This window comes from Enhydra lutris, unplaced genomic scaffold (assembly GCF_002288905.1).
Source record: "Enhydra lutris kenyoni isolate GAN:26980312 unplaced genomic scaffold, ASM228890v2 scaffoldscaffold24, whole genome shotgun sequence".
NCBI lineage: Eukaryota > Metazoa > Chordata > Mammalia > Carnivora > Mustelidae > Enhydra > Enhydra lutris.
The window spans coordinates 29006861-29019118 of NW_019154108.1; the positions used below are offsets into that span (position 1 = coordinate 29006861).

General features: G+C 56.2%; 1 protein-coding gene across 1 annotated transcript in view; it reads right to left on the reverse strand.

The window, feature by feature from the left end:
* Positions 1–611: 611 nt before the first annotated feature.
* Positions 612–12258, reverse strand: part of LOC111150917 (stum, mechanosensory transduction mediator homolog) — a 48400-nt gene continuing 36753 nt past the window's right edge. The window contains exons 2-4 of the mRNA XM_022508604.1: positions 5274–5453; positions 1968–1976; positions 612–975 (exon numbers count right to left, since the gene is read on the reverse strand). Coding sequence (XP_022364312.1) covers positions 941–975; positions 1968–1976; positions 5274–5453 — 224 coding nt within the window. The 3' untranslated portion in view covers positions 612–940. The remainder of the gene's footprint in view (positions 976–1967; positions 1977–5273; positions 5454–12258) is intronic.

Here is a 12258-nt window from a genome sequence, read left to right on the forward strand (position 1 = left end):
TAGTCTGACTTTTCACAGGGTTCTCTGCAAAATCAGTCATGCGCTTGGCAGTCGGGAGGTGCCCCGGACTGCAGGGGTGTTAGGAAACGCATGGTAAATGGGTCTTACTCCATCTCAGATACACGTTTTCTGAACTCGGAGACCCATCCAGCCCCAAGGATTTTAGGAGGACTATGGACTAGGCGTGGTATTATGTATAATGTGAAGGCTCAGCAGGCCTGTGCTCGCCCACACCTGCACTGGGGAGCCTGCGTCTACACACCTGGCAAGCCGTTTTGCCCAGGGATGGAGTTGCCAGCCGCCGTCTAGGGAAACAAAGGTCAAAACACACCCAGGTCCAGAGATTTCAGTGGCGAGGAGCAGGGGTGGGTGAACGGTAGGCTGCAGTAAGGGAGCTCAGGGCCAGGAGAGACTTTTGGGGACCCGTCCCCAGGCAGCCCTGGGATGGCGGTGGGCACAGCAGACTTTTCCACACCGGGCTGAGTGCTCACTCCTGCCCTGGCTCACTCCTGCCCTGGCACGGCCCCAGGGAGACCAAACACTCAGATGGGGGCTGGGGACCCAGAGGAAGGGTCCACTGAACCCTGCCCCTGCCTGGCAGCTCTGGGGCACCCTGGCAGGGGGCAGGGAGACGTGCAGGGCAGGGGCAAGCCGAGCATCCCAGCCTCGCTGTCCGCGATCCCGCCCCCCACTCCCCACCCTCCACCCCACCTGAGATGCTCTGGGGGCCTGCGTCTTTCTGGAGCAGGAGGAGGGGCTGGCAGCCTCGCAGCCTGCCAAGAACAGCAGATGCGTTTTCAAAATAAATAATGTTTTTTAAATCCCCCTCTTCCACTCCAACCCCGGGAGATGGCAGAAGAGCAAGTGAGGTCCCGGTGCCCGCTGCAGCCTGGCGCAGCCCTCATGGGACGACCCTGGAATTCTCGGCAGTGCCTTCGACTCACAGCTGCTGTGGGATGCCCTGCTCCTTGTAGCCTGTGTGGAAGAAGAAGAGGAGAGACAATGAGATGCGCACTTCCTACAGGATTTCTCCAGGAGGTGCCTGTAAACTGCAATATGGTCATGAAATGTTATTCACACTAAAGTGTGAATGGCTGCTATACTCAGGGTCCACCTTTTCTGGAGGGCATGGGCTTTTTAACCAGAACAGAAAGATGCAGGGAGAACTGTGGAACTTCGGGTTTAGTGGGGTTATGGGACAGGAGGGCATCTGGGATAGGGGGTGGGGGACACGGTGATCGACATGCCCCAAAACCACTGCCCAGGAGACTGCCGGGTGGGCCTCCATCCCCGAGTGTCAGGCACCTGGGACGTGTGGACAGAGAGGAGGACGGAAAGAAAAACAGCAAGACAGGACACAGAAGACCGTCACCATGTGTCTGTTCAATCAGCCGGACGTCTGGGACACAGACAAACATGACCGAGGACTCCGAGCCTTTAAAACACTGTTGACCGTCACAAGACCACTGGGGAAACTGAGCCACTGAAACATTTATGGATGAAGTTATGAGTTTGGGATTGGCGAAATGCCTCCCACCCCACTGAGAGCTGGCAACTTAGCCCCAGAGGAGTTTCTGAGGACCTAACGGTTGTTTTCTCTCATTATTTACCAAATTATTCACCAATTTTAAGTCCGAATCATATGCGGGAAATGCAGAAAAAAGATGACGTCACAGATGACACAGGAGTGACCATGTGTTGTTGAAGCCACTGCAGGCCCTGAGGGTCTCAGTGTGCTAGGCCCCAGACTTCTGTCTACACTTCAACACTTTCCACACTACAGCTAGAAATCCCACCAAACAAAAACACAAAGAGGATATACAGAAGCACAGAAATAAAAGAAAATAGATAAAAATAAAAAACAAGACGAAAGCCCGGCGGCCTGCTGGGGTGAACGTGTTGGGGAGGGTGGTGTGCAGCGGGACGGCAGCCCAGGCTGGGGGCCCCGCGCCCACCAGCAGACTCACCTTGGGAAACTTGGGGGCAACACAGGGATGTGAGGCCGCAGGAGGGAGAGGAGGAAAAGAGAAAAAGAAAACAGGGTGAAAACAGAGACCAGAGGAACTGGCGGAAGTCTAAAAAGCATCAGGATGTGTAAGCGCTCTGCCCGGGTCCTGGGGACCGGCAGGTGGGTGCTGGGGCAGGGGCGTGTGGCCAGAGCTCTCCCCACCCCAGGTTCACAGCCTGCAGCCCCACAACTCAGCCGAGCCCACTCCTCCCCTGGGGCCACCTGCTGACCCTCACTCTGGGCTCACCCCCACCTGCCTGGAGAAGCCGGCCACAGGACCCCGAGGGGCTCAGTGTGCTAGGTGCACCTGCAGGGGGACGGCTGCGGGACATGCTCAGGAGGTTAAGATGCTCCCTCCCGGCCCCAGCTGGGCTCTGTGTGGTCACCCCGTATAGAGACAGGAGTCCTGTACATACAACCTAATGCCTGGGGACAGACAGAGGCAAACAGATCTCCTTCTGCAGATACCCCAATGGACCGGCAGAGACGCCGAAGTCCCGTGTGGAGAACACGCAGATGGGTAAGCAGACGGTGTCGTGTTGGGGTGGACATGGGGCAGAGAGCGTGGGGAACTACCCCATATTTCTCCACCCTCGACCAGGACAGACTGTGGTGGGCTCGTTGTTATTATCAACAGAGTGGCTTGCTTATGTCCTGGACTTTAACGTCTGCTGAGGTCTGGAATTCCCTGCTCGCCCTCTTAGCGGCTTTTCTGGTCGGTGTATGTGTTGATGAGCCCCTGGCCAGTGCTGTGTGGAAGGTCATCCTCGGGGCACCTGGGGGGCTCAGTCGTTAAGTGTCTGCCTTCCGCTCAAGTCATGATCCTAGGGTCCTGGGATAAAGCCCCCCTGCTCAGCGAGGAGTCTGCTTCTCCTTCTTCCTCTGCCTGCCACTCCCCCTGCTTGTGTTCTCTCTGTCTCTCTCTCTCTCTCAAATAAATAAGTAAAACCCCTTTTTTTTTTTTAATCATCCTCTACTGTTCCAGCTGAGAGGTTTCCTTCATTTTTGCGGCAAGGGGCTGGAGTGAACCCAGAAAGAACGGCCCCCATCCAACTATCGGTTAGGACAGAAGAGTCCCTTGTTGGACGTCCTGGCAAAGTCACCACCCCCTACGGGACGTGTGTGCTCCACTGTCCCTCAGAGCCACCCCAGCCTGCAGCGGCCTCTCAACAGCAGTGATTACACACCCTTCCGGGGCAGGTTTACTTTCTGGAACGAGTCACCCCTGCCGAGATATGTGGCTGAGTCCAGTGGGCGGCCCAGCCGGGGGGCAGGGGTGAGGTGCGGTGGGTTTTCTCCTGCAGCCAAGTCTGAAAAGTCTGGTGCAAAAAACCAGCATCCCTGGAGCCAGCGTGCAGACATCCAAGAAGCTGAGTGGCCACAGCGAATGCCCGGGGCCCGGGGGCGGGGTGGGAACCCGGCTTCTCACACCAAGCATCCTGGCCACACTCTCAGCGCCAGCCACAGGGCCAGGCTTCCTGGCTGAGCCCACAGTCTGGGGTGATGCAAAGAGAGGAAGAGGAATAGGCCCCATCTGACTTGTCGGGGTCCATGCTTCCTAGTCTAGGACCTGATGGGGGGGCCCTTCCAGTTATCTCTAAGACACAGACCCTGTGGTGTTTAAAACCCCTGGGTTTTAAGGGAGACCAAGATAAAAACAACCAGAAAGCTCTAGGAACAAGGCACCCATTCACTGAAAGGGGGCTGGGTGACACAGGTGCGTTCCACTTAAGGGGAAAGTCTCCTCCTTCAGGTGCCCAAGCGCCGGGCCAGACACTGGGGTCACACGGGAGGAAGACGTCAAAGGGGTCAGGCCTCGTTCAGGGTCAGGCCTTCTGACTACGGCTGAGGACGTGTCCCACAGCAAGGCCCCCAGGTCCCAAATGGGAAAGGGTCAGGAGGCAGCAGGCCATCGCACAGGCCCCCAGGGAAGCCTCGGGCTCTGCAGTCCCTGGTCCCGGGCACAGGGTGAGGCGCCCATGGCAGGCCTACCTGGGTCTCTGACTCTTCTGCCTGCTCCCCTCCCAGGGTCCCGGTCCTCCCTGAGAGCCTCCCTGTGCCTGCCCTGAGAGCAGCCCTCTGCAGCCTCCCCGGGGCCAACCCACCCACCCCCGGAGCTCCTAGCCAGGCCTGCTGGTCCCCTCCTGTTCTTCTGGCTGGCCCCTGCCTCCCAGGGTCTGCCACTGCCTCCCGGACCTCTGTTGCTGGATGTCCTGCTTCCAGGTGGCCAGTCTGCCCAATCAACTGGCTCCAAGGGACCCCAGTTGGGCTCTGGGTCCTGCATTTTTTTCTGGCCTGTGGCTTGACTGGTCACTGACCGGAGGCCTGGCCTGGCCTGGCAGCTGTGTGTGCCCTGCCTCCCCTGAGGACCCTGAACCCAGAGGGAGTCAGCTACAGGTCATTCTAGATCGTTCTAGCTCAGTCCCCATAACTCCCATCCACCCTCTGGCACTGACAGGCCAGCCCAGGAGGGGCTTTGCTGCACCGGACACCAGGAGGAGCCTGGGGCGTGAAGAGAGGGCAACGCCGTGCCTGAGGGGATGCGGTCCCTGCCCATGGGAGTCCACGGTGGCGTGGACAGAACTTGTGAAAACGCCGGCCACGTGCAGTGTCTACTCTAAGAGCTCAAGGTTACTTCACAGATGTTATGTCCATCCGGTGAGCTTGTAACGTTAGGCACTTTCTCAAAACAGTTTCGTGTCTGACTCAAGTTTGTGCTAAATGACGGGCGAAGGTGCCCTCAAGAAGGAGCCACACTTAGGTCAAAGGAAGGAGAAAACCGTGCTGTCTGGCTATAAAAACTGAACACAACAACACAACAACCCACAGTTACAGGGTTTCCCGTGGGCAGGGAGGCCACGTGGGTTCTCCTTCTTTCTGGAAACTGGGACCACCAGGCACACGGACCGCACCCCGGCTAACCAGGGTGGGCCGGGGCTGTTCCCTCAACAAGGAGGATGCCCAAGGTGTTTGAGCTGATCAGAAGCTCCATCCTGTCTCGTTCACACCTTCGGGCTCAGGACTCCCTGCAGGCATGGGGCTGGGCATGCGGAGGGTCAGGGTCATAGGACAGGGGAAGGGTCCCCTCTGCCAGGCAGCTGCAGACTCCCGTAACCAGCACACAGGTGTGCCTTCCTGAGCGCCCGGCCCCGGGGAGGAGGAGACCTCCCGGCAAGGTGCTACCCCTGGCGGGACCACACGGCCCAGACCATCCAGCACCGGCCCCTCCTCCAGCCCAGCCCCCGACGCACGGGTGGCTACTCACTGGCGAGGATGACCATGTCCATGCCCCAGAAGATGCTCATGATCCAGCCCACCATGACGATGGCCGTGAGGGTCTGGATGAGGGCCGCTGCGATGTTGAGCCAGAAGACACAGCATACATGCCTGTCCGGGAGGTCAGTGCGGGCTCCGCACAGCACCGCGAAGGCTGAGACAAATGTGCCTGTGAGAGGCCGGAGGGGACAGCCTTCTGAGTGCACTGGGGGTTAACAGCCACACGCATGCTTCCAGCGAGCCGGGGGCCCCGCTATCCAACGCCACCCCCAGGGAGCTAGGAGAGGGGTGGCCCGTGTCCAGCTCCTTCCCACTCAGACCCGGCTCGCCTCTGGTCCCTATGCTGGGGGAGCCGAGGCACCAGCCCTGGGATGTGTGGGCCCAGGCCCAGCACAGTCCTGGGGCCCAGCACAGTCCTGAAACCATGATAAGCCATCCCTGCCATGAGGGAGCCACAGTGCAGCTCCCTGTGAGGACAGTGAACAGCCTGGGGGAAGGACGTCCACCTTGTGTGGCAGAAGTTGTAAAGGTCTAGCAGCTGGGAGGTAGGAACCAGAGTCCCTGGGGTGACACGGAAGCCACCCACGGAGGCAAATTCAGGAAGTGACCCCCAGCACACTCACTAATTGCAAAGGGACAGAAGCAGAGACCCCAGGTTCCTGCAGGGTGGAGAAGGCGCAGGCCGGTGCCCGTGTTTAGAGACCCATCTCCGACGGGGTTCCCCTAGACACCCCAGACCTGCAAAGGGAGGGACAGGGGGCCCAAGACTTGCTGAATAGCCACAAGCCACAAAGCAACGTAGCATGTGTGTCCAGGTCCCTTAGCCAGTAGGACTTCCCAGATCCCTGCACGTGCTAGTGCTGCACTTAGTGACATCTTCCCGGAGCCAGCCTCTGTCCTCCGTGGGCTCTGAGCCCTGCGGCCACCCTGCAGAAAAGCTAGTCTGCTCCCCACCCCCCGTCCGTACCTGTCTCCCATGCTGCTCCCGGACAAACTGTCCCTAGAGCTAGCACTTGACCCCCCCAGTCCAGAGCCCACCCCCCAACCACCTCCTTTACAGGTTCTCACCCTCTAGGTCACTGGCTCCCCACCCTAATCTCCAGACACTGGACACCCAGAGACGGTCTCCCAGAGAGGGTCTCCCAGCCATGTGTGACCAGAGGGCAGGAAGGAACATGTGCCGAGGCAGGCAGGCAAGCTGATTACCCCCAGGGCAAAGCCTGTGCCTGCTGTGGACGGTCTCTCTGGTCCACAGAGGCAAGAGGATGAATTCCTGGCCGAGGCTGAGGGTAGCTCCTGGCCCCTCCCAAATGGAGAGTCTGGGGAAGTGAGAGTTGCCCAGAGCAGCCTCCTACCCTCACCCAGACAAGGGATGAGACAGCCCCGTCTGCCCAGAAGAGCTCCTGTGTGCGCTCGATCTCTCTCTCTCTCAAATAAATAATTTTTTAAAAGATATACAGAGAGCTACAATAAGCAAACAAATATCGTATTGGCAAAAAACAGACCAGTGGAACAGAACTGAGAGCCTGGAAATAAACCCAGGGATGTACAGTCAACTAGTCTTTGACAAGGATGCTGAACAGGAGAGAAGATGGTCTCTTGATCAGTGGTGCCAGGATAACTGGATATTCACATGCGAAACAATGGAGCTGGACCCCGACCTCACGCCACTCACAAAAATTAACCTGACGTGGATCAAAGACTTAAATGTAAGACCTGAAACCACGGAATTTCTGGAAGGAAACACAGACACAAAGCTCCCCTGACGTTGGTCCTAGTGATGGTTTCTCGGATGTGATACCTAAAGTTCAAGCAACTGAAGCAAAAAATAAACACGTGGGACAACCTTCTGCAGAGCAAAGGAAACCATCCACAGAGTGAAAAGACAACCCGTGGAATGGGAGAAAATACCTGCAAACCGTGTGTTTGATAACAGGTTAATCTCCAAAATACAGAGAGAATTCATCCAACTCAGTAGCAGAAAAACCACCCAATTAAAACATGGGCAAAGGACCTGAGCAGATGCTTCTCCAAAGAAGACACCCAGACGGCCAACAGACACATGAGAAGATGCTCAGGGAAATGCCAATCAAAACCACAACGAGATGTTACCTCCTCCCACCCGTCAGAATGGCCACCATCAAAAGACACAGACGAGAGATTCCCAGTGTTGTCGAGGATGCGGAGGAAAAGGAACCCTCGTGCTCTGCTGCTGGGATTGTAAATGGGTACAGCCATTTACAGCATGGACGGTCCTCAAAAATGAAACACACAATGACAATATGGTCCAGCAATCCTGTTCTGGGGAAAATGAAAACATTAATTCAAAGAGATATCTGCTTCCCAAGTTCACTGCAGCATTATTTACAGTAGCCAAGACATGGCTATGGATGGAGGGATGGATAGAGACATCGTGGTGCATGTGTGCACAATGGAATATTATTCAGCCATAAAAACCAAGGAAACCCTACCACTCGTGACATGATGCCTTCATCTTGCTAGGTGAGATAAGCCAGATGGAGAAAGGCAAACACTGCAGGATCTCACTGATACGTGGGATCTCAAACAAAAACAACAAACAAACTCAAGAAAAGAGATCAGACGTGTGGTTATAGGGGGATGGAAGAGCTGGAGGAGGGGGGGTCAGAGGGTCCAAACCCCACGTGCAAGGGAAGGAAGCACCAGGGGGTGTCTCGTAGCCCCTTAGAGGGACTTGGAGGGACGGAAAAATCCTGAGTTCTCGCCACATGGAGACAAGGGCTTTGTGTCTTTGTGTCGTATCTGTAGGAGCAACTGGATGCTAGCAGAGCCTCCCGTGCTGATCACTTCACAGCAGACGTCTGCCAAACCATCACGCTGCACGCCTCAACCTCGAACCTCAGTGGGTCTCAACGACTTCTCAGGAAAGCTGAAAACAATGCAGATGCCCAAGTCCCACCTAATCCAAATTTAGATCACTGGGCAGGAAGCAGGGCGGCGGGGGGGGGGCAAGAATATACATTTCTAGGAAAGTTCTTCCCTCCACACAAATGCCCACTCAAGTGTGAGGAGGAAGCGGCCCCTCCATGTTACCAGCACAGAGCAGGGAGACTTGGGAGCCGAAGGTGGTTCTCCTCTCACACCCACGGACAGCCGGGCCAGCGGCGCAGAGCAGGGCTGGACCCTCTTTCCTGGAGGCTGTGGCTGGCTGGAGTCTCTCAGCGGCTCACCCAGACACCTGACGCGGTGCCTGCCCTGCAGAACCCCCAGATGAGTGAGGAAGCTGCTTATCCCCACCTGACGGAGGAGGAAGGGGCTAGGGGTGTGCCCCAGTTCACAGAGGAGGGGATGATGGAGATGATATTTGAACCCAGCCTCCTCCCCTGGGGAGAGAGAGGTTGCTGTGGGGGTAGGACTGGTGACCTGGGCAGGGGTGGCAGGCTGCTGGGGCACTAGCCAGGGGCTCTGAATGCCCAGAGAAGGTACTTGTGATCTCTGTCAAATAAATAAAATCTTAAAAAAAAAAAATTAGAATCCCCAGCTAGCCCAGCAGTTTCACTTCCGAGTTTGTGAAACAGAAAGCAGAGCCTTGGCAAGCTCTGTGCACCCCCACGTTCACAGCAGTGTTGTTCCTAACGGCTAAAGCATGAGAGCGCCCTGAGTGCCGACAGGTGGACGAGAGGATGAACAAAAGATGGTGTATACACACACCGGAATGTTCTTCAGCCCACAAAAGTAAGGAGATCCTGACCCCTGCCACCGCCAGGATGACCCTTGAGGACATTATGCCGAGTGAAAGAAGCCAGTCACAAAAACGATACTTCATGATTCCGTCTATGCGAAGCGCCCGAGGGGTCGCATTCATAAGGACAGAGAGTAGGAAGGTGATGGCCAGGGGCTGGGAGGGCGGGGGGGGGGGATGGGGACCTAGAGTTTCATGGGGACAGAGTTTCCATTTCGCAAGACAGTTATTCTAGAGATGGATGCTGAAGGTGGCGGCAGGACAGGGCGAGTGGACTTCACACCCATTTCTTGTTACGCACATGTTACCACAATAAAAAAAAAAGATGCAATACGTAAGTAAAGAAACATCATCCTTTATGATTTTCAAAAGACCCCTGAGGACCTCCACCTCCTCCGGCCAGAGTCAACCTTGGGAGGCCATGGAGCAGTGAGGCCCTGACCTATGGCCGAACGCCAGCCTGCCTGCCCACGTCCGTTCGGCTGAGCCACACGAAGTGCCCATCTCTGCGGGTCAGGCTACGGCTCGGCCTGCTGCGTAGACGGACACTGGGGGCCTGAGAAACTCCATCCTGAGCTCCAAGCTCTCAGTTACAAAGCCATCTGGTCCGTCAACCATCAAAAGACGGACCCTCACCAGAATCCCCTCACCAGAACCCCCTCGCCAGAATCCCCAAACTGAATAGAGGGCGCCAGGCATCTACACGCACCTGTCCGCCCGCCAAGGGGAGAGGACAGCTCAACGCACCGGCCGCTCTGCGGACACATGGCGCCTCACAACATGGCGACGCCAGCAAAGACCCAGGCCCGTCTGCTGGGAGGAGACGGGCCTGCCCATGGTGTGTTCGAAAGAGGAGACAAACTCGGGGCACCTGGGTGGCTCGGTTGGTTGAGCGTCTGACTGTTAGTTTCAGCTCAGGTTGTGATCTCACCATCGTGGGATCGAGCCCCACATCAGGCTCGGAGCTCAGCAGAGTCTGCTTCAGATTCTCTCTCCCTCTCCCTCCCGTTCACTGTCCCTCAAATACATAAAATCTTTTGAAGGAAGGAAGGAGGGAGGGAAGGAAGGAAGGAAAAGAAAGAAGGAAGGAAAGGAAAGGAAAGGGAAGGGAAGGAAAGTAGGGAGGAAGGAAGGAAGGGAGAGAGAGAAAGAAAGAAAGAAAACGAAGGGAGGGAAGGGAGGGAGGGAGGGAAAGAAAGGGGGGCACACTTACAGGTGTGAGTTGGGGGGACTTCTGGTCACCCCTTTCCTTCGTACACATGGACATGCTCAGCGTAACTCTGGGACACGCACAGAAACACAAGCACCTCATACCCTGAGTGATTTGTACAACATGTATATGTACAGATGTTACCAGCAGCTGCATTCACTTCGATAAATTAAACATCAATTAATATTAATTAGGATCAATAATTTCACTAAGTAGGAAATGTTGGTAACAGGTCCCTTTTGCTGTATAAGATTACACGTGCCACAGAAAGTAAGGCCTGAGTGGATGGGTTTATACTATAAAAACATCATTTTAATTTTTTCAGCAGTAAATTTAAAGAATGATTTTAGCACATTTGCATGTGAAGAGGTGTTAATTGTTTCAAATGAGTCTTACCCGCTAAATAAAGAGCCCTGGCCAGCCCCGTGTTAGTTCTAATTCACCCCACTGAGCACCAACCTTGTGCCCATGCCAGGTCCAGGACAGAGCCCGATCAGGCAGGTTCGGGGGGGCACCCCCAGCTCGGGAGCTTGGGCTCCGGCGGGCATCCCAGGGTCACAAAAGGAACAGTGACAAATTCTGTTTGGTTGATTCAGGGAGAATTTCACAGAGGAGTACGTGATGGTGGGGAAAGGTCTGGAAGCAGACGGAGATGGTCCAGGGAAGAAAGAAAGGGAGAGGATCCCAGATACGACCCAGCAAGTCTGTCCGGTGGCCCAGAGGGTGGCACAGGGCAGCTGGGCACATAGAGGGGAGCGAGGAAAACAAGGCTGGCTCCTGCTTTGGTAAAAAAAAATAATAATAATAATAACAATAATAATAATAATAAATTGGGGTGTGTGGGTGGCTCAGTCAGTGAAGCATCTGACTTGATTTTGGCTCAGGTTGTGATTCCAGGGTCGTGAGATCGAGTCCCGCATCGGGCTCGAAGCTGCATATGGAGCCTGCTCAGGATTCTCTCTCCTTCTGCCCCTCCTCCTCTCTAACAAATTAATAAATATATAATAAAGAAAAATAAACCACCTTCATAAATTAAAAGAATGGGGCCAAGGTGGGCCATGGTCACACCGGAAAGGCCCCAAGGGCCTTGCTATGGAGTCAGGCTTCCCTCTCCAGGCGATGGCAGCTCCTGGGAAGGGATTCAATGGGGGAAATTACACGGTCGGGTTTTAATTTTAGAACAAACGCTGTGACTCCCAAGGAGAGGACAGGGCGGAACAGCTGAGGCATGAGGCTGGGAGGAGAGACATGGCCAAGATCCCATGACAAGTCAGAGGTGGGAAGGGAGGAGTGGCGGCGGGGACGAGGTAGGAAGGAGCCCAAGGAGTTAGAGTAGTGTCCCCAGGACTGGGCGGTCGGCTGCAGGGTGCAGAAGGTGCAGGGAGGGGGCCCTGATAGCTGCGGGCTCCTGGTTTCCCCCACGACACCCTAAAGGTGGAGCCAAGAAATGGGGGGAACCCAGGGATCATGGGCCAGGAGAGTATGAATGGCGACTTGGGAGGGTGGGCTGCAGGCTGTGGAAATCACCCGGGAGGGCACAGAATTCAAGGAAGAAAGGTCAAGGCCAGAGCCAGGGGGACATCAAGATCTTTGGGTAGCAAGGACAGAGGGTATAAGGGACGAGGGCGCAAAGGTGCAGGAACAGGTCAGAGGGGTGAGGCTTGAGGTCCTGAACACAGGAGGCCGACTCAGGGAAGAGAAGCCAGGGACTGACCCCTTCCGCAGAGACAGCCAGTGGCAGGGACGGGGGACTGACCCCTTCCGCAGAGACAGCCAGTGGCAGGGGCGGGGGACTGACCCCTTCCGCAGAGACAGCCAGTGGCAGGGGCGGGGGACTGACCCCTTCCGCAGAGACAGCCAGTGGCAGGGACGGGGGACTGACCCCTTCCGCAGAGACAGCCAGTGGCAGGGGCGGGGGACTGACCCCTTCCGCAGAGACAGCCAGTGGCAGGGGCGGGGGACTGACCCCTTCCGCAGAGACAGCCAGTGGCAGGGACGGGGGACTGACCCCTTCCGCAGAGACAGCCAGTGGCAGGGACGGGG